Below are 20,201 nucleotides of genomic sequence, written 5' to 3' on the forward strand. Positions count from 1 at the left end.
CCGGGAGCCACTAGCGGCAGAACGTTTGCTTTTTACGACACCGAGGGCACACCGACGATGCCGTCTGCAACATCTCCATTGGTTAGAATGGGAGGGATGGGCGACACTTATACTTTTTTTGCATTACATCGAAACCGCAAATAGGGTGACAAGGACCGTGTCGGTGGAGACATTAAAGAAGATATCACCACTGCACCCGTCGGTGTCAAAAATTCCCACGTCCCGCCGCCAGTGGATCCTAGCTATCGACCGAGCTCCTAGAGCTCGACACGGCAAGCCGCAGCCTACCTGACGACAAGGAGGTCCTTCCCAAGCGCCATGCATCGGCGCTGTTCCGATTGGCCCTCCAACACTATTGTTATGTTTTAGCGACGCAACCGAGCTCACCCCTTGACACGTGCATCGGAGGTTGAAGATGAGGAAGAGAAGATTTAGTGTGTAAATTTATGTGATGCGTGAACCCACTCGATAGTTCAGGAGTTATTTGCAAAAAGACGGATGTCGCTATCCATTTCTCACATTAATCCACGCTACGGTCCCCAAGTCCATTTGGCGTGCCGCGTTGGACATAATTAGCTCTGAAAATACTACAAGTGTTTTATAGTAGTTTTATTTAGATACGAATATGTCTAGACACATTTTATTTATAGATATGCCTTTATATAAAAATTGAAACATTTATTTTAGAATGATGTAGTGTAATCGAACCGGAGTTGACTAAAATGCTTGGATAAGTATGGCCAATAATGTACTAGAGGGTACGTATACTAATAATGGATCAGTTGCATCTCTATACACCGCACAAGCCGCAGCCTACCTGACGACAAGGAGGTCCTTCCCAAGCGCCATGCATCGGCGCTGTTCCGATTGGCCCTCCAACACTATTGTTATGTTTTAGCGACGCAACCGAGCTCACCCCTTGACACGTGCATCGGAGGTTGAAGATGAGGAAGAGAAGATTTAGTGTGTAAATTTATGTGATGCGTGAACCCACTCGATAGTTCAGGAGTTATTTGCAAAAAGACGGATGTCGCTATCCATTTCTCACATTAATCCACGCTACGGTCCCCAAGTCCATTTGGCGTGCCGCGTTGGACATAATTAGCTCTGAAAATACTACAAGTGTTTTATAGTAGTTTTATTTAGATACGAATATGTCTAGACACATTTTATTTATAGATATGCCTTTATATAAAAATTGAAACATTTATTTTAGAATGATGTAGTGTAATCGAACCGGAGTTGACTAAAATGCTTGGATAAGTATGGCCAATAATGTACTAGAGGGTACGTATACTAATAATGGATCAGTTGCATCTCTATACACCGCACTGTGCACATGACAGGAGTGTCAAAGAATCAAGAAATCCGAGGAGCGCGCGTAGCGCGTTGGCAAAGCCCAGCAGTGGCTGGCTGCCCGCTCGTGAGTTCGACTCCCCGGGAGCGTATTTACCGAGTGTCTCACCTGCACAGTGTCCAGCGTTGGCGCTGTAGCAAATTTCTGGAGGGCCCTATGGGCTGCATATATGCAGAAGACTGAGCCCATAAATCAGTCTAGCCCAGTTCAAGCTACGGAGCCAATTTCCACCGCGGTTCGACACTGGTATTGTGGTGTGCCCACCACCGCAGGGATTTCCCAGAAGATCTAGGCTCGCGGAGGCTCATGTCTTAGTATAGGTTTGGTTAGGTCTAGCTTGGGCACGAGTGGCGTGTGTGTGGTGTTGTGTGTGTGTGAGGAGTGTGTAGTGCGTGAGTTCAGATACTACCAGATGTACTAAGACCAGGAAATTCTCAAAAAAAAAAAAAAAGAATCAAGAAATCCGCAAGTTGGTTAAAAGTCAGCCACTTCTTCCGAAAATAGTACTAGCTCCTTCCCCCTGGACTCCAGACTCTTCAACCGTTCCACGTCTCCCTCCCCTTGGACTCACGAAAATGGCGAACCCTTCTCAATCCCGCGTCGCCCTCCTCCTCCCAGTCGCGGCCCTCCTCGCGGCGGCTCTCCTCCTCCCGCTCGCCCGCTCCGACGCCGACGCCGACGCCGACGCCGACGCCGGATCCACCCCTACCACCGCGTACGACGAGCTCCGCCTCCGCGGCTTCCCCCGGGGCCTGCTCCCGGCCAACGTCCGCGGCTACACGCTCGACGCCGGGTCGGGGGACTTCGCCGTAGACCTCGTCTCCAGCTGCCGCATCGTGCTGCCCGCGGGGAGCTACCTGGCCAACTTCAACGACCGCCTCACCGGCCACCTCGACGACGGTCGCATCTCCGGGCTCAGCGGCATCAGCGTCAAGGCCTTCTTCCGCTGGTGGTCAATCACCGGGATCCGCGCCGATGGGGACGAGCTCGTCTTCGAGGTGGGCTCCGTCTCCGCCAAATTCCCCGCTCGCCACTTCAACGCCAGCCTCGAATGCCCCGCCAAGGCCGACTCTTAGTACTACTTCAACAAGGTACTGCATTACCGAGATGTACTATACCTCAATTTTCTTCTGCCAGTACCCGTTTCTTGCTTGTTATACGGTGGATCTTAGGAACACAGCCTCTACGTATACATGTGTGGATTACAATTTCACAATTTCAATTCATTGTACAGTAGTACCATTAATAGGCTGGAATTATTTAATTGCTTATTGTCTGGAAAGCTGTTGCTTAATGCTTTTGCAAGTGTGATGAACAAACTGCATCCCTTTGAACTTTCAAGTTCATGAGATATGGCCGTATCAAGGCTGCATGTTGTTGATGCTAGTTCCGATTGTTGTAGTGCCAACTCTTTCGGCTTCGGATTAGTTTCAGTAATTGCATAGTGGAATTCAACTAAATTGCTTGTTTACTTTCTTATGATTGCAGTTGACCGTTTCTCTCTTACTTGCGTGTGTATCAGTCTAATTCACCATTTCGTTATTCTTGTTTTTCCATTATAACTAGCAAGGTGGCCCTCGCAAATGCGAGGGCAACATCTCAAAGGCTATTTACTTCTAATTATTTAATTTTTCTAAAATGTTTTTATACGTGGTAATTTTATAGAAAGAATTCTATATAAATATTAAAAATACAAAACCTAGTGTTCAATGAATTTTATCTAAATGAATTATTTTTAATTAGCTGCTACTTATTCTTGGCTCAACTATCAATGACCATGCCATATGTCCGCTAATATTTGTGTATTTTTCACTTTGTGTTCGCTTATTTGGCACAAAGGGGTGACTTGCATAAATCTGGGGAAAAATGATGATATAAAATTACAAACTATTTCAGAATAATAAAAAAATGAAAGTATTATGCAACAATAAGGGTAGAATTATTGGTTTTCACGCCTTTATACTATAATTCTTCATGCTTCCCGGAGTTTCTAGCCAACGGGTTTTCCTTTCAAGCATCTAGTGTTGCAATCACAATAGTAGTCATGATAGTAAATTAGGTCAAAAGCATGGCAATGTTCCTAGCTAGTGATCTTCATTTTACTGTTACATGTCTCGCTCAATCGTATGGTTAATATTCTTCCTACACTTGGGATCATGTAAATGAGTTTCAGCTGGAAGTTTTTTTTTTTCACTTATTGCAATTTGAAAATAATTAAGAGTAATATTTTCTTGGGAACTTCCTTTCCCTCGCGGCCGGTCCAACCGACGTGTACGAACCTTACCATAATAATCTAGAATTTAGTTTGTTTTTTAAAGCTGAATTTAGTACGCCCGTGACATGTACAAACTCCTTAATATGTTCCTAGTGTTCCTTTTTTTGCGCGACTCTTTTTTCTCATGTACATGTCCCATTAAGTTGTGATATTTCCTTTTTTACGCAAATCTATTTCTCACGTTCGTTTAGAGTTACATGCACACATGAAGAAATTTTGGCACACTTGATATGTCTCAATATTTTTGTATTTTAATAAGTAATATAGTTAAACAATATATAATTTTAGTTACTATCTTATATGTAGTCTACCATGTGCTTATACTGACACGCACACATCTAGTTCCTTTGGAGCAATTCAAATTCAACACTCCTATTCAGAAAATAAAATAAATCTGATTTCCTTATGTGTATCTGACGTACAACCGTAGGCTGCTTCTTTTACGTGGTTTGATATGTATCATGTAGAACCAGACATGGAAAGAAAGCACTTCCTATTTTCACGTGAATTTATAATAGGATGTAACATGGCACAAAACTACATGACTCGCGGTTTGTGTTCAATTAAATATCAATCACAATGTTAGTATTTTAAGAAAAAACATCTTTCAAATATTTGTATTTCTATACTTTCCTTTTGCGGAGACGAAGCAGTATTGTAGTTGTTCGCGTGTATTTATTATGTAATTCCTCTGTTTTAAACTTTTAATATATAAGATGTTTTGGTAGGCTATTTTGGTCTACTAATAGCTTACTAAAATTGTCTTATATTTTGAAACTATTTTCGGACATGTTTAGTAATATAGTTTATACTTATTAAGTAGCCTAAATGTCTTTCCGTGTAATTTTTGTTCAGCTGGCCAGATGTTCCTATGCTTTTTTTTCGTGCGATATGATTTCGTTTCAGCTATGGACTCTATTTATTTACGCTGGGCCGGAAGCAAACTCTATCCATATTGGCCCCCTTGACCTTTTTTGTGATGGCCCTTGGTGGCCTTTTAGATGACGTGGTTAACGTAATGTGTGTGTCGCCATATGGGCACCTACGTGCCAAAATTTTATTTTTGCAACGCACATTTTTGTACGTAACACTTCAATTTTTAATCTTAGACGTTAAGATTAATATAAGTGGTTTATATTTTCTTGCATACGGGGATTAACCTGGTGCCTCAAAAAACACCCTTATTTTGCTTTTAATATATAATAGATAGATTCGTTAATACTCATACAAACATATGAGTTAGTTCAATTTTAGAGCCTATTATACTTTTTGTGCCACCATGTGGTTTTTTATACTACTATTTGGCACCATGTCCTATGTAAGTAGCACCCGTATGTAAGATAAACGCACATAAGCTAAATATTCGACCTATCAGCTTTGGAGTTTTTCTTTTCACCCACTTAAGTTGGCAAAGTAAATTTCTATACATATTAAAATCAATCCGTCTGATATGTCACTCAAATATTGTAATGGATCAAGAATTGAACGCAAAATTTATGCGCTTCCCCACTATAATTTTAACATGCTCGATGCCTCCCATGAAATATATCTTACATTTGTCTAAATTTAGATGTATATAGATACTAAATATTGTCTAAATATATTTCAATTTAGACAAAGTTAAGACATATTTTTATAGGACAGAAGGAGAACATGCTTCTCAGTTGTGCACATACGGACATGGTTTTGTGTCGCCAGCAGTTTGACTTTGTATTGTATTCGATTAAGATTTTTTTTTTGCGGAGAATTCGATTAAGAATTAAGAAAGTAGAGGGGACCTAAATGTTTATGTATACGTATATCATCAGGAGTCCATGTAGACTTCTTTTATCTAGCTCGTGGAGGCCTTTTTGTAGCATGCACAAGCAGAGTTGTATGCACACACGTTTTCATTATCTCGTACGACCGTGTCAAATTAGCACACTTTATTTGGTACAACTGTTCATGTTTTGTTTTGGCCAAACGATGTTGCTGCTAGCCTGTCATGTTCCGGCATATATTGTAAATCAGTATCGTTTATATATATGGTTAATTAAAACCTAACAGATATTATTTGGCACATGTGGAGCATGCGATGGATTTTTGTTCTTTCCACGTACGTGTCAATCATGCCATATTGTGTATGTCCACAAATATGCACTTGTATGTGTTACGTAATTTGTTTAAATCTTGACCATTAAAATCATAGATCTAGCAGCTAAAATGATTCTAATGATGTGGATTAATATGGTGGCTCTATTAAACATCCGTATTTTGCTTTTAGTATATAATAGATGCTTATGCTTTGTTTCGTGTCTAGTATTCAAGAAGGTTTCTTGTTTGATAAAGGTTGGAATAGTTTCTGATGACATGACTGAGCGGCAGAATAGTATGCCAATGTCTCAACCCGAAGTACCATGGAGAGTCATCATGTCATAAATAAACACATCCAAGTAGTGTTTTTCTTCATGAGATTTGCTTGCTAGTAAACAAGTTTGGTTGCTGCTCGATTGGCATCAAGCTTCTCCACTAGTTCCACTCCCCATCCTTCCTCTACTACTACCTCCTTATATCACTTCTACGGATTTTGCTGAAAGAGAACATGTTACAACTTCAAGCTATTATCTGCATATATAACCTTTCTTGGCTTGGGGTTGGATGAAATCAGGTTTGATTTGCAGTGAGCTGAGCATGGGATGCCTATTACGTTGTATGAATTGTCAGCTTTTACGTCATGGTTGTGTTAGAGTTAGACTTGCTGATCTCTTTCCTATTTGTCTTCCTTTGAAAGGTTGAAATTTGTGTAGCTCGAATATTTTGTTCTTCAATAAACTACTCTCCCCGTTTACTAATATAAGATGTTTTAGCTTTTTGTACATTCATCTATTTTTGTATGTATCTAGTCTACTTTTAGTGTGTAGATTCACTCATTATAGTGTGTATCCAACAAATTAATGCTTTCTTTCTTGCATCCAATCATTTCGAATATTTTGTTCTTCAATAAACTACTCCCTCTGCTTACTAATATAAGATGTTTTAGCTTTTTGTAGATTCATCTATTTTTGTGTGTATCTAGTCTACTTTCAGTGTGTAGATTCACTCATTACAGTTTGTACCCAGCAAATTAATGCTTTCTTTCTTGCATCCAATCATTTAAAGCTTTAATTAGTTAATCATTTAACATTTAATCTGGGTTGAGGGATTAGGAGACAAGTGCCAAACATATATGTGCCCAACTGGGCATCCAAGGAAAGAAATTAACTGCTTATTCGTAGAGGAAGAAAACATCCTCAGGGATTACGTTTTTGGAGCATGTCGTAAAGATGACTTAAACTAACACATGATCGGTAAATTTGCATTAACTTTAGGTGTGAAGTTCGTGGACTAATGTACCGGGTCACTACTCATATTGTAGGTTAGGTGTTGATAGTGGTGTTTCTCTTGATTGTAAACCGAGAACTTGTTTGCTGGTGGTGTATTGCTTATCACTATTCCCTAATACTTTAGAGAGCTAGCCGGCTGTTACAAGAGAGACGATGGGCCTGCTTGATTTTGTATCATCCAATTTTGTTTTGTCAAACGCTGAAGTATTGCCTGTTGACTGCAGGCACCCTTGCATGTCTCATGATATTGGCATGATCAAACCGCCTCGACATCAAGCACCATTATAGTTTTCAATCTCTTCGCATTGTTTGTAAAACTGCCTCTGTATATAAGTCTGGATCGCTAAGACCACTCCACTCTCCACACGAAGAAAGCGCAATAATGTAACCGGTTATCTCACCGGATTGTTCGTCGGTCATAGCCCTGGGAACTGGTAACGTTATTGTTTCAGCTCGTAATATATATGACTTCTGGTGCATACTTCTTTTGGATTAATTGTTCCCTTCTGTGTGTGGGCATGCTTGCCACCATACCACTACTCTGGTAGTCTGCATATTTACATCCTATAAATTACCACGAGAAACCTGCGGAATACAATTGTGCCTTTCCGTGAAAACTTAAGTATAAAGATAATATGTTTATGCAAAAAAATTATTTCAAATGTTTTTGAAACTTTTAAATACTAGCATTTTCTATATTTTTAAGAAACCCGTGTGCACGTACCTAGATTCCGTTTGCGTTTGGTATTTTCGGGGAAACCTGTACCTTTCTAGGGGGCTTGCAGCCTCCCACTTAATAATCATGGGATTGTGCCCTTGTCTGATATGTTTGGCCTCTGTTTTAGAACAGGAGGTTTACAATGCCATGGTGCTTATGTACATTTCTTGGTGGGCTGCCAGATGACGACCATTCGATGCCGGAAAGGCTAGATCAGGTCTTTGACAGGCGAGTCCGGTGAGCAGGGCCGATAATTCTTAACGTACCAAATGCTTTATCGACAAACGCAATAAAAGGGATCATGTGTGTTTTGAAAAGGCACCGGTGTCAGACGAAGGTTAGATGCACTGGCTGTAAAAAAAGGGTTTGATTATACAAACTGTAAAAAGAGTTACATATGAAAAAATTGAGCACCCCCAAATGCAAGTCTTTTGTGTGGTTCATCTTTCAAGACCGAGTTTGGACGACCGACTATCTTCAAAGGCGCGGATGGCCTAATTGCGGGCGTTGTAAGTTTTGCAACCGTGAGGATGAAACCGAGGTCCACCTCCTTTTCAAATGCCGCTACTTGATCCTGATATGGAGTAGCACCTCTTGGCTTGGGCTTTCTTCGGTGGACACGTCTATGTGTGGGCAAACTATGACTCGGTTAAGGATTGGCGGGAGTCGGTAATCTACACAAACAACACTAGATGGAAACCCTTGGCGTCTCTTACTCTCTTATTATGTCCATCTCATGTGATATTTGGAATGAAACTACTAAGGTGTTCCGCAACACTTCTACAATGCCTATGGTGGTTATGGCAAAGATTAAAGTTGAAACGTCTTTGTGCAGCATTGCGGAAGCAAAGCACTTGGGTTCAGTAATACCGCGTGAGTAGGGTTAAGTTTTAGAACTTTTGCTTGAGCTTTGGTTGCGGAAATTCAATTTGGCACCCGGGTGCGTATGCTCCCTATACTAAAAATTTATATTTTGAGTTGTCGAAAAATTTTGAAAAAAAAATCTACACGTACATCTCCATAATATATGTGCATTCGTCAAGTTTCACGAAAAATTAATATTTTTTGTGGTCTATATAAAAAAGAGAAAATTTATCTTGTAAAAAGCATTATTTTTAGCACCGAGTTTTGTCTTTTTTACACACGTCACATGATAAGTCCATTTTTTATGAAACAACTTTGTGAGCGCGTAGTACGTGAAGATGTACATGTGAATTTTTCGTTTCAATTTTTTTGATATTTAAAATATGTGTAAGATAAATTTCAAAATAGAGGGAGCATATACTCCCATGTTCCAAAACACCACTCCCGGTTGGTTGAGCATTGTCTCTTCTTGTAATGTTGGTTTGCAAAATTCTTTCTTAATTCATGAGATGAGACCAAAAAAAAAAATGCTTTTGTTTCAAAAAAAAAAAAGGTATGAACTATGAAGACGTAACTGGGTCGTGGCGTGCGTACTCCTCCATGTATGATTTCCCGTGTAATCGCCGCCGAATAAATGCCTCTTCGCACGTGGATGCTAGCTCAGCCTTCCTTGGCACGAAAGTCAAATCTAATGCCGAAGTGTCAAAACTGTGACAGCAGGAACACCTGTAGGCTAACACTAGTTCCTGAGACTAAAATGGACGTCCATCTACCTTCGACAATAAGAAGATCGGATCGTCCTAGTCTTTCGCATCATTTTATTCACACAATCAAATCTTATTTAAGTCAGGGGGCAGAGCCTGCAAAATTCTTCAATATGTATATCTTCACATGAAACCACAAGTGTAGCTCGAGCTACACGTAGCTCGAAAAATTGAAAACAACAATTTAAAGTTTCAAAAAGATCGGCAATTAAATCTACATGTAGATAATACTGTGATCTACAAATATGGAAAATTTCGACTGGAAATACCTCATATTCGGAGCTGTGCAAAAATGACAAATTCTAATATCAATATTAGTGAACAGTGTCAGATTTCAAAATCTCAAAATCTGTCAGATTTTATCTTTTTCTGCAGCCCAGAATATGAGGTATCTCGAGTTCAAATTTTACAGATTGATAGATCCCATCATTATCTACATCTAGAATTTTTATCAGATTTTTTGAGACTCTAAAATACTATTTTCAAATTTTGCAAAAAAGGAGCTACATGTAACTCGGGCTACAAAAATTCACTCTCCATCTTCACATCTTACATTGTTATTACATCTAGTACAGTTGTAACATCCCAAAATTTCAAACAAAGAAGAAAATGAATTTCCCTATTTCCAAAATTTGGAACCAACAAAAACTTTTATTAAATTAAGTTTGATGCATAGTGATCATGCTTATATGTTGTGATGTTGCCATGTTTGTTTGTTGAAATATTTTGAAATGATCTAAAACCCTAACCTTGCTCTCCTTTTTACCATCCAATATAAAACAAATAAAAAGAATATAAATTAAAAAGAAAAGCCTAGGTAAGCCTATGGCTATTTTTGCAAATAATGAACTAGGACATGTTCTACCTTGTTTAGATGGTTTGCAAAACCTCAACAAACACAACCTATCACTTACCAACTAAATCCAATATGAAACAAAAATAAAATAAACATATGCATAGAGGCATATGTGACACATAGCCATAATACCAAATCTTGACCTATGCCATTATACTTGGCCCAAATGGTTTGAAACCCTTACTAAACTTAATCTAACACTCCATGAACTCAAAACAAAGACCTTTGGTCAAAGAAAAGGAAAAGAAAATAAAAACATAAAATGCACATATGTGCTGATGGCCATTTTTGCAATTATTTAACCTAGACCATTTTAGCTTGCACCATTGGTTGGAGATGGTTACTAAACACTTATTAACACTTTTGGAATCAAAGAAACTCAAATCAAATCAAATTTGAATTCAAATTGAGCTCACATGAGATAATGGTCAAATCTGCCATTTATCTCATGATGCCCACTTTGATCCCCTGTATTTAGAGTTTTCTAAACCAAACTCTCCCAAATCTTTGCACGTCATCCAAGACCTTATCAAGGTGAACAACTTTTGTGTTGACCACCTTGTCTAATTCTTTCTCCATTTCTTTTGGCAACCAAGCAAAGTGGTGACATTGAATCAGATTCTAGATTCTACCCATTTTGGATTTTCACAAAACTACTCACCTTTGCAAACCAAGACCACCACAATGTGCCAAATCATATATGAATCACACCCATAAAATTTGGTGCCAAAATTCTAAAATTTCTTTCTTGCGGCCATTTGACCGAACACGTAGTGTGCACAATCTGAAATAAACAAGACATGCTAATATCCAGCGGATTTTGACCTAAACCATCACCCCTAGGTCATCATCAGAGCCTCCTAGCACCCAGTAGGCATTGCCATGCGTTGGAGACACCAGTTGATGACGTTTTTGGCCAGGACAATGCCATGCCGAGGCCACCATGCCACTCTCATGCCAACTCCTTCCCCTCTCCAATCCAGGCCACGCAACCATGTCCTGGAGACTCACCATTCACTGTTGATGACGCGCGACAAGGTCCCGAGCCAAGAAGAAGCCAACAAGCACTAGAACACGCGACGCCCAGACACACCCAGGTGTGCCATGCCACGCCAGAGCGCGCACGGCGAACGCCACAGACGCGCACGAACACAACGTCGCCTGGCTAAACCCGTTGACCCCTTTGCTCTTTCCCTGCGCCAGAAGGACCTTCGTGACCTCAGCAACCACAGAGAAACGCTCGCTAGCTCCCGCTTGACCTGTCGCCGTCGCCATCGTCGACGCCATCCGCCACAGGCATGAGAACGCGAGGACGATGACGAGCGCTATGGGCCACCTTTCTCTGCGCCGTCAAGTCCCACGCACTCACAATGACGTCGCCTACTCACCTGCGTCATCGCCAGGACCTCTCCGCCACTGTAGACTCGTCGTCGATGATGACCTGCCCCGCTCCCCGCAGAACCCCTGGACGCTATAAAAGGAGGCCCTCCCGCAACGGATTTCTCACACAACTCATCTCCTCTCATCTCCCTGAGCTCCCTCGATCTCTTTCCCCTCTCCAATTCTCACCGCAGCCGTCCAATTTGTCACCGGAGCCCGCGGCGGTGCTGAGAAGGGCGCCGTTGATTTCGGCCACCATTGGAGTCGTCGTCGGTACCAGCTGCCTCACCGTCGTCCGCAACGTCGCCCTGCATCAATGCCGTCGATCGCCGGAGTCCAGGCTCGCCTCCGACCCCCTACCTCCGCCGTGCCAGCGCTCGCTTCTCATCGACGACAACGACGACGCTCGACCGTCAGATCCTCGCCTGATCCAACGTCCCACAAGCAGCGTACCGTTTCGGTAAGTTTAAGTCGATGACAGGTGTACCCCACCCTGTCAGGCGGCCCGCTGAGCGCCAGAGCGAAGCTGGGCCGGCCCATTCCTTTTCCCGCCAGGCCCAACTTTTCAAATTTCGAATTTCAGTTTATTTCCAATTTGCTTGCAGATGCTATTTTCAAATTTGAATAGAATCAAATCTACCCAACCAAATTTGATGAATTTTGTGTTGTTGGAAAGCTTGTGAAAAACTCTATCCAGCCCCACTGGTCTCACCTCAAATTTCGTTATAGAATTAATGTGACAAAAATAATAAGGCAGGGCCTTTTGCAAACTTCAAACATTTATTACAAATCAATCAAAAATGCTTTTGAGTTGATTCCAACTCTGAAAAATCACATTTCATATTGTCTATCAGAATATGTAAAAATATGACATATTTGTTTGGATGATCATGGTCTAGATTAAATAATGGCTCTATGGCTAATTCTAGTCCATTTAAATTATCCAAAAATATTTATGAAATCATATGGGAGATATTCTGTCAATTAAATCTTGTTTCCAATAACTCAACATGAGGTAGTGATCATGGTCCACATAATCTCATCTTGAATTATTTGGTGATATTAAATTATGAGTATGGTAGTATTAAATTGCATGAGGTATAGCACCTCATTTAAATCATTTTCCCAAATGATGATTATGAAGTATTGACCTTGGTCAACCTAGGTTCATATATTATTATTTGAGGAGATTAAATCTTAACAAAATTCAATGAGAGGAAATTATTCCTCCAAAGAATTAAATAGCAACCCTAATCAATATTTGTAATGAGAGGAAATTATTTTTCTTTAAAAGAAAACAAAGTCAACCAACATGTTAATAATGTGGTGATGGTAGAATAGCTTGTGTGAACCAATTGTGTGCTTAGTCTAGCTCTTAAGATTTGCTTGGTGATTGTGTACATCGTATCCATTTTTAGACGCTAGTACCGAGGAGTACCAGGAGGAGGAGGAGGTCTACTTCCAAGGAGAAGAAGACCAATTTGATCAGTACACCAACCAAGCCAAGCTAATATTCTTTGAAAGTGCATGGAGCCCCCATGTGTGGTTTTGGTAATTAATGACAATCCCTATGGACTAATGGTTGCATTGAGTTATATTTGTAGGAGTTGTCCATAGGCAATTCTTGAACCATATGTTGGCTTCAAGGTTGCAATAAGAAGAATTTGATGAAGGATATCAAGTGTCAAGTATGTCTTGAAGATGAAGATGAAGTGAGCCATCAAGTTACTTCAAGACATCAACATGTTTGTATTAGGTTGCAATAAGAAGAAATTGATGTAGGATATCAAGTGTCAAGTATGTCTTGAAGATGAAGATGAAGTGAGCCCTCAAGTTACTTCAAGACATCAACATGATGAAGAATGAAGAAATGAAGTGCAAGTTCAAGATGAGCCAACTCGAAGAGTTCATAAGCTTGAAGCTTTCCATGGAGAAATGAAGTGCAAGTTCAAGATGAGCCATCTCGAAGAGGTCCTTTGCTTGAGTCTTGCCATCCATATGGTGATCATGGATATGTGAAGATGCGCCGAAGAAGAAGCTCTCCCATGGTGGATTATGGGGGAGCAATCCACATGGTGGTCATGGTTATGTGAAGATGCGCCGAAGAAGAAGCTCTCCCATGGTGGATTATGGGGGAGCAATCCACAAGACTTCGTCAAGCAAACACAAGCAAGAAAGGCGTTCCATCTTGTTGAGGTCAAGATCGTCTTCATCGAGCTCAAGTGGAATGCGCAAGTATAAGGTTTGCTCTTGATAGGGTTTCTTTCTCATCGGTCTCATAGTGTAGTTGGAGACCGGTTTATAGTATAGTTGCCGTACTATCAAGAGGGCTCTCGAGTGAGTAACTCGATCGTATCGTTCGCAGAGAGCTCAAACCTTTGCATCCTTGCATCATCTTTCTTGGTTGTTATTTGGACCTTATCCATGTGATGTTTTAGAGCTTGTGCTTATTCTCATGACAAGCTCTAGTTCATCGAAAACGGATTTCGCATAGATCACTTGTTGCGTTTTCGAGTTTGGTTCATCATCTTTCTTGGTTGTCATTTGGATCTTATCCATGTGATGATTTAGAGCTTGTGCTTATTCTCATGACAAGCTCTAGTTCATCAAGAATGGTTTTTGCACGGGCAACTTGTTGCATTTTCGAGATTGGAGGTTTTACCGGTATGTCTTTTTTAGATAGGTCAAACCTTTCATCATTTGTTTCTATCCTCCCCTGTTGGACTATGATGGTTTCCTGCATGATCTTGTAGAGCTTGTTCCTAGCTTCAAAACAAGCCCAAGATCATCAAAATCGGAGTCCGGATGCTAAAGTTATGCCCGTTTTAGTTTTGGTGTTTCTGCAGTTTACTTGGGCCGGATATTTCGGAAATATCCGGGCCGGATTATCCGGGCCGGATATTTCGGAAATATCCGGCCCCCTCGAAATCGGCTAAGTATAAGGGCCGGACATTTTCCCGGATTTTGACCAGGTTTTGTCCCAGAGGCCGGATTATCCGGGGGGGCGGATTATCCGGCCCTTACTTAGGCCGGATTATCCGGCCCTGGTTTTGCCCAACGGCTCGATTTTCTTGGGGGGTATAAATACCCCCTTCTTCCTCCTTGGGCGGTTGCTTCTCTCACTCTCTCTCTCCTCCATTGTTGAACTAAAGAAGCTTGCACTATCTCTCAATCCCTCCATGATTCTTGCCCCCATTTGAGGGAAAAGAGAGAGGAGATCTAGATCTACATTTCTACCAATCAAATCCATCTCTTTGTGAGTGGAACTCTCTAGATCTTGATCTTGGTGTTCTTTGTGAATTCCTTTGTTCTTCCTCTCTTATTCCCCCAATAGCTTTTGTAGCTTTGTTGGAATTTGAGAGAGAAGGACTTGAGCATCTTTGTGGTGTTCTTGCCATTGCATTTGGTGCATCGGTTTGAGTTCTCCACGGTGATTCGTGGAGGTGAAAGCAAGAAAGTTGTTACTCTTAGGTTCTTGGAACCCTAGACGGATTCTAGACCTTTGTGGTGATTTGTTGGGAGCCTCCAATTAAGTTGTGGATGTGTGCCCCAATCTTTGTGTAAGGCCCGGTTTCCGCCTCGAAGGAAATCCCTTAGTGGAACCGTGACCTAGGCCTTTGTGGCGAGGGTCACCGGAGATTTAGGTGAGGCGCCTTCGTGGCGTTCGGTGTGTGGTGTGAGTACCGCATCTTGGGGTGAGGCCTTTGTGGCGTTGGTGTGCATCGAGCAACCACACCTCAAGGTGAGCCTCTTGTGGCGTTCGGGAGCACTAAGCAACCGCACCTCTCCACCGGAGATTAGCACTTGCAAGAGTGTGAACTCCGGGATAAATCATCGTCTCCCGCGTGCCTCGGTTATCTCTATACCCGAGCTCTTTACTTATGCACTTTACCTTGTGATAGCCATCGTGCTTGAAGTTATATATATCTTGCTATCACATACTTGCTTGTATTGCTTAGCATAAGTTGTTGGTGCACATAGGTGAACCATTGCTTAGAATAAGTTGTTGGTGCACATAGGTGAACAATAGTATATAGGCTTTGGGCTTGACAAAGTAAACGCTAGTTTTATTCCGCATTTGTTAAGCCCATCTCGTAAAAGTTTTAAATTGCCTATTCACCCCCCCTCTAGGCGACATCCGTGTCCTTTCAATTGGTATCAGAGCAAGGTCTCTCATTCTTAGGCTTCACCGCCTTGAGAGTAAAGATGTCGGCTAGAGGATTAGTGCACGATAACACTCTTATATTAGATGGTACAAATTATGATGTTTGGAAAATTTGCATGCTTAGTCATTTTCGGGACATTGACCCTCATATGGAGAAAATTGTAGATATAGGTTTTTCTCCTCCTATGGATTCACAAAATCTATCGTTAGAGGATGAGAAAAATTTATATCTCAATTCTCAAGCTTCTTATGTTCTTATGAATGCTTTGAGAGATGTAGGTCTTTTTCCATACTTGCCTTTTTGGAGCGCTCATGAGTTATGGACAAAGATTCAAGATAAATATGATGTGTCCAATATTATTGAGGATGATTGTATTGCTTCCACTTCCGGCCGTGATGAGTTCTCATCTTGATCCACTTCACCAAAGTGTGGTAAGACACAAGGTAATGATATGGTGAGTGGTGATGAAAATTGCAATGTTGATATTGAGCTTACTATTGATGATTCTTCATCTCTATCTCATTGCAATGCTTCATCTTTGGACTTAAACACATCTAGCACTAGAAATGATTTACATGCTTGTGTTGATAGTCCTTGCATATCATGTGTAAGTTGCTTGAATAAATCTCATAATGATATGCTTGATTTGTCTTGTGGCCATGATAAAAATGATTCTATTTCCTCTAGTTGTTGTGTGTCTAACAATGTAGAGGAAACCAAGGATTCTATTAGTCAAGACAAGATCTTGAAAGGAGCCTCAAGTAACTCCTCATCTTTATCTCACGGTCCTCATATATGCCTTATGGCCAAGGGTTCCACGGTACCTCCTACCATGGAACCTAATATGTCTCGTGGTGATAAGGATGAGGATGATTATGAAGAAGAGGATTGGGTTGTCTCTCTACGCGATAAGGGTGAGAGCGTATTCAAGGTTATTTACAAATATAAAATTGCTAGCACTCACTTCTTTGAAATCTTGACTACCGCTATTGAGAGCCAAAAACTTATTTGGATGTATGAGAACACCATTGATAAAAAGGGTGCTCTTGAACGAGAGTATGCCAATGATGTAGCATCCTTAAAGAATGATCTTGAAGAAGAACAAGATACCGTAGCCTCTCCAGAGGAGCAACTTGAAACCCTTGAGGTGTCTCAAAATGAAATATTTGCTAAACTCACTAAAGAAAGAGACCATGCTAAAGCTAAATTAAAATTGCTTAAAAATGAAAAGTCCAAAGTTGGTGTTGGTCATGATAAACTTGTTAAGGATCTAGATGATCTAGACAAGGCCCACAAGGCCTTGGAGAGCGAACACTCTATCCTCACCAAGTCATATGAGCAACTACAAGCTTCATATTTAAAAGAGCATGCTATGTTACCCTCTCTTCTTGATATGTCTTGTGATGATGCTTGTGCTACTAACTCTACTTCTTGTGAAGCATCTATCTTGAAGGAGAATGTTGAGCTAAGGGCTCAACTTGATTTGCTAACTAGCAATTATGGGAAATTGGAAGAAAATCATGGAAAGCTTGCTAGCTCCCATGAGGATCTTCTAGCCTCTCATGATAGGCTAAAGTTAGCTCATGAGGCTATCATATCTAAGGCAACACCTTGTGAGCCTCATGTGGGTACTAGCACTACTACTCAAAATGTTATATTGCCATGTGCTAGTCCTAGTAATTCATCCACTCATAATATTGCTAAATCTTGTGATGAATTATCTTCCTTGCCTTCTTGCTCTAACAATGAAGGTTCTACTTCCTCTAGTACTTGTGTTGCTACTAACCATGTAGAGGAAATCAAAGAGCTCAAGGCTCAAGTCACTTCTTTGAAGAATGACTTGGTAAAGAGTCATGAAGGGAAATGCAAACTTGACACGATGTTAAGTGTGCAACAATCCCCCAATGACAAGAGTGGATTTGGATTAAAATCCAACAACAAGAACAAGTCCAACAACAACAACAAGAAGAAGAAGGGCCAAGTACAAGTCAAAGACCCGGCCAAGATTGTTTGCTTCAAGTGCAAAATTGAAGGGCACCATGTTAGATCTTGCCCTTTGAAGAAGAAGCAAAAAGGGAAGCGGCCTCAAGCTCAAACTCATATTCAACCTCAAGTTTAAGAAATTCCACTTCCCAAGAAGAATCAAGCCAATGCTCCCATTGTGGAGAAACCTAGTGAGAAGAAGGAGAAGAAAAGAACTTGCTACATATGCCGTGAGAAGGGCCACATCTCCTCTTTTTGCACTATTGGTACCTCATCCAACTCTATCTCCATTGATGATGTTTATTCTCTTCGTAAGGATGAGGGTGGCAATGTGTTTGCCAAATATGTTGGTGCTCAAAGTGGTGTCAAGAAAAGAACCATTTGGGTTGCCAAGCCTATTGTGACTAACCTCTTAGGACCCAACTTAGTTGGGGACCAACAATCCAAAACTTGATCAATAGGTGCTTGTTGGAGGGCATTGGAGACTTGGCTACATTATGAAGAATTAAGGGATCTTCATCATTTATATTATCTCAAGCCAAGTCTTTTGGTTATCTTACTTCTATCATACACCCAATGTTCCTCCTTGCGATAACATGTGCTCAACTCATTTATATTGAAAGTTACTCGCCCCTTTGCATGTGTTAGTTTTATTCCTAACATGTGTTTGTATATGTTGTGCATCCTACTTGTTTTTTCTTGAGAAATCAAGTCTATGTATGTTAGGTTGCACACCATGTATTTGTGCTTGTGTTGGAGCCTCTTTGCATCTTGTTGTATCTTATATGGCTCTTATGAGAGATTAATGGACTATAACATTTTGGGGGAGTGATATGCCTTTAGGAATTTCACAATCCTAACAATGTGTGTACATGAGGAATATCACTTAGAATTGATATTGCAAGATTATCTAGTCTCTATGTGGTATGTCATCTTCATGAGAAATTCAAATTCTAATGTTCATTAATATCTCTAGTTGGATCTTATTTGCCTCTTGTGAAAATAAATTCCTTATCACATTATGGGGGAGTAATAAGCTTTGTGCATATTACAAGCCTAGGAAATGTGAACATTTGAGGTTGTGTCACATAGAATTAATATTGTAAATTATCTCTCATATGTGACATGTTTTCTCAAACAAGCTCCAATTTTCTTAAATGGCTTCATTGCTAATATCTTTGTGGATCTTATTTGTGAAAGTTTTTCTTAGCATGGTTTTTCACAACGTGTCCCTCAATACATTTTTGGAAAACCAAGTTCTTCAAGTCATACTATTAATTGCTTTGCATGGTGGTATGAATACTATTAATTTCTTTGCATATTGGTATGAATACTATTAATTGCCTTGCATGTTGGTATGACTAAATGAAGCTATCAAGAAACTATCTTTGCATGATGGTTAACTCTTATCTTTTACCATATGCTTTGTTCGTTGTAAATATGATCTTATGTATACTTACAAACTACCACCGGGAAATATTTCCTAATACCTCTTGTCCTAGGACAATTGGTAATCAATTATGAGGTAGATATTTATTGATCATATCTACATTGGCTCTTGTATTTATATTGCCTTATTTATTGCCATGAATTTGTTGTGCTTTGACTCCCATGTGTCTTCCTTGCATCTTATGGATCTAAGTTGTCTATTCAAACTTTCTTAGCATTGTTAGAAGATATAGGTAGCGTGATGATCCTAGTTTTGTGCATTTTGTATTCATATAAAAAATCCTAGATAATGCACCAAATTTGGGGGAGCTCTTCTATATTATTAGAATGCTTAACATCTCTTGATCTTTATCAAAAATTTGGTTTTGGGAGACATAAAATTTTCTTTTTGGTACTTTGTGCCATCATAAAAAGTTTTGAGGGTTTGGTTTATTTGTTGGAACCTTGCTCTCTTGGGAGTTGGTTATCTCATTCCTTTGTGTTTTGGTTTAACTAGCTTCTTATAATGAGATAAGTCTTTGAAGTCAATCTTGTGTTGATTTGATTCTTTGATATAATTTGGACAACCATTGTCTCTTGGTTTATTTGGTGTTTTGTCCAAATTGTATCTTCCTTTGGTTCTTGAAAGTATTGTGGATGCATATTTAATATATGTATATCTTATGGCATGTGTCACTTTCTTTGATCCAATATATAGGGTAAACTCCATCAAATCCTAATTTGGCTAAGATGTGCATGAAATTCAATTTCATATCTATATGCACATAGAATTGTGGAGTTTGTCCTATATGTTGTAGTGTGTCTAACTACTTCGGACCCAATTAGTTTGGGGACCATTTTGTACTTACCTTTGTGTTAGGTACAATGGATATGCATTGAATTCTTGTCTCACTCTTGGAAAGAAGTGGTGACTCAATGGTAACTTGAGGCAAGCTAGGATGGTCAACGAACACATATCTACTACATCCACACCAATGCTATCTTGGTAACAAGTATCTTCTCATGCATATTTTTCTAGCATCCAACC

At 40.2% G+C, this 20,201-nt stretch overlaps 1 protein-coding gene across 1 annotated transcript; it reads left to right on the forward strand.

Moving 5' to 3' along the window:
• The first annotated feature begins 1,848 nt into the window (after positions 1–1,848).
• LOC127342814 (uncharacterized protein At5g01610) lies at positions 1,849–7,490 on the forward strand. The gene is made up of 2 exons (XM_051368826.1): positions 1,849–2,448; positions 7,219–7,490. The coding sequence occupies exon 1, from the start codon at positions 1,933–1,935 to the stop codon at positions 2,431–2,433; it is 501 nt and encodes a 166-aa protein (XP_051224786.1). The 5' UTR covers positions 1,849–1,932; the 3' UTR covers positions 2,434–2,448; positions 7,219–7,490.
• Positions 7,491–20,201: the final 12,711 nt, after the last annotated feature.

The sequence above is a fragment of the Lolium perenne genome, chromosome 3, assembly GCF_019359855.2.
Source record: "Lolium perenne isolate Kyuss_39 chromosome 3, Kyuss_2.0, whole genome shotgun sequence".
Taxonomy (NCBI): Eukaryota; Viridiplantae; Streptophyta; class Magnoliopsida; order Poales; family Poaceae; genus Lolium; species Lolium perenne.

Excerpts from the sequence above, each read along its gene's own strand:
- LOC127342814 (XM_051368826.1), top strand. The coding sequence starts at position 1,933 with ATGGCGAACCCTTCTCAATCCCGCGTCGCCCTCCTCCTCCCAGTCGCG.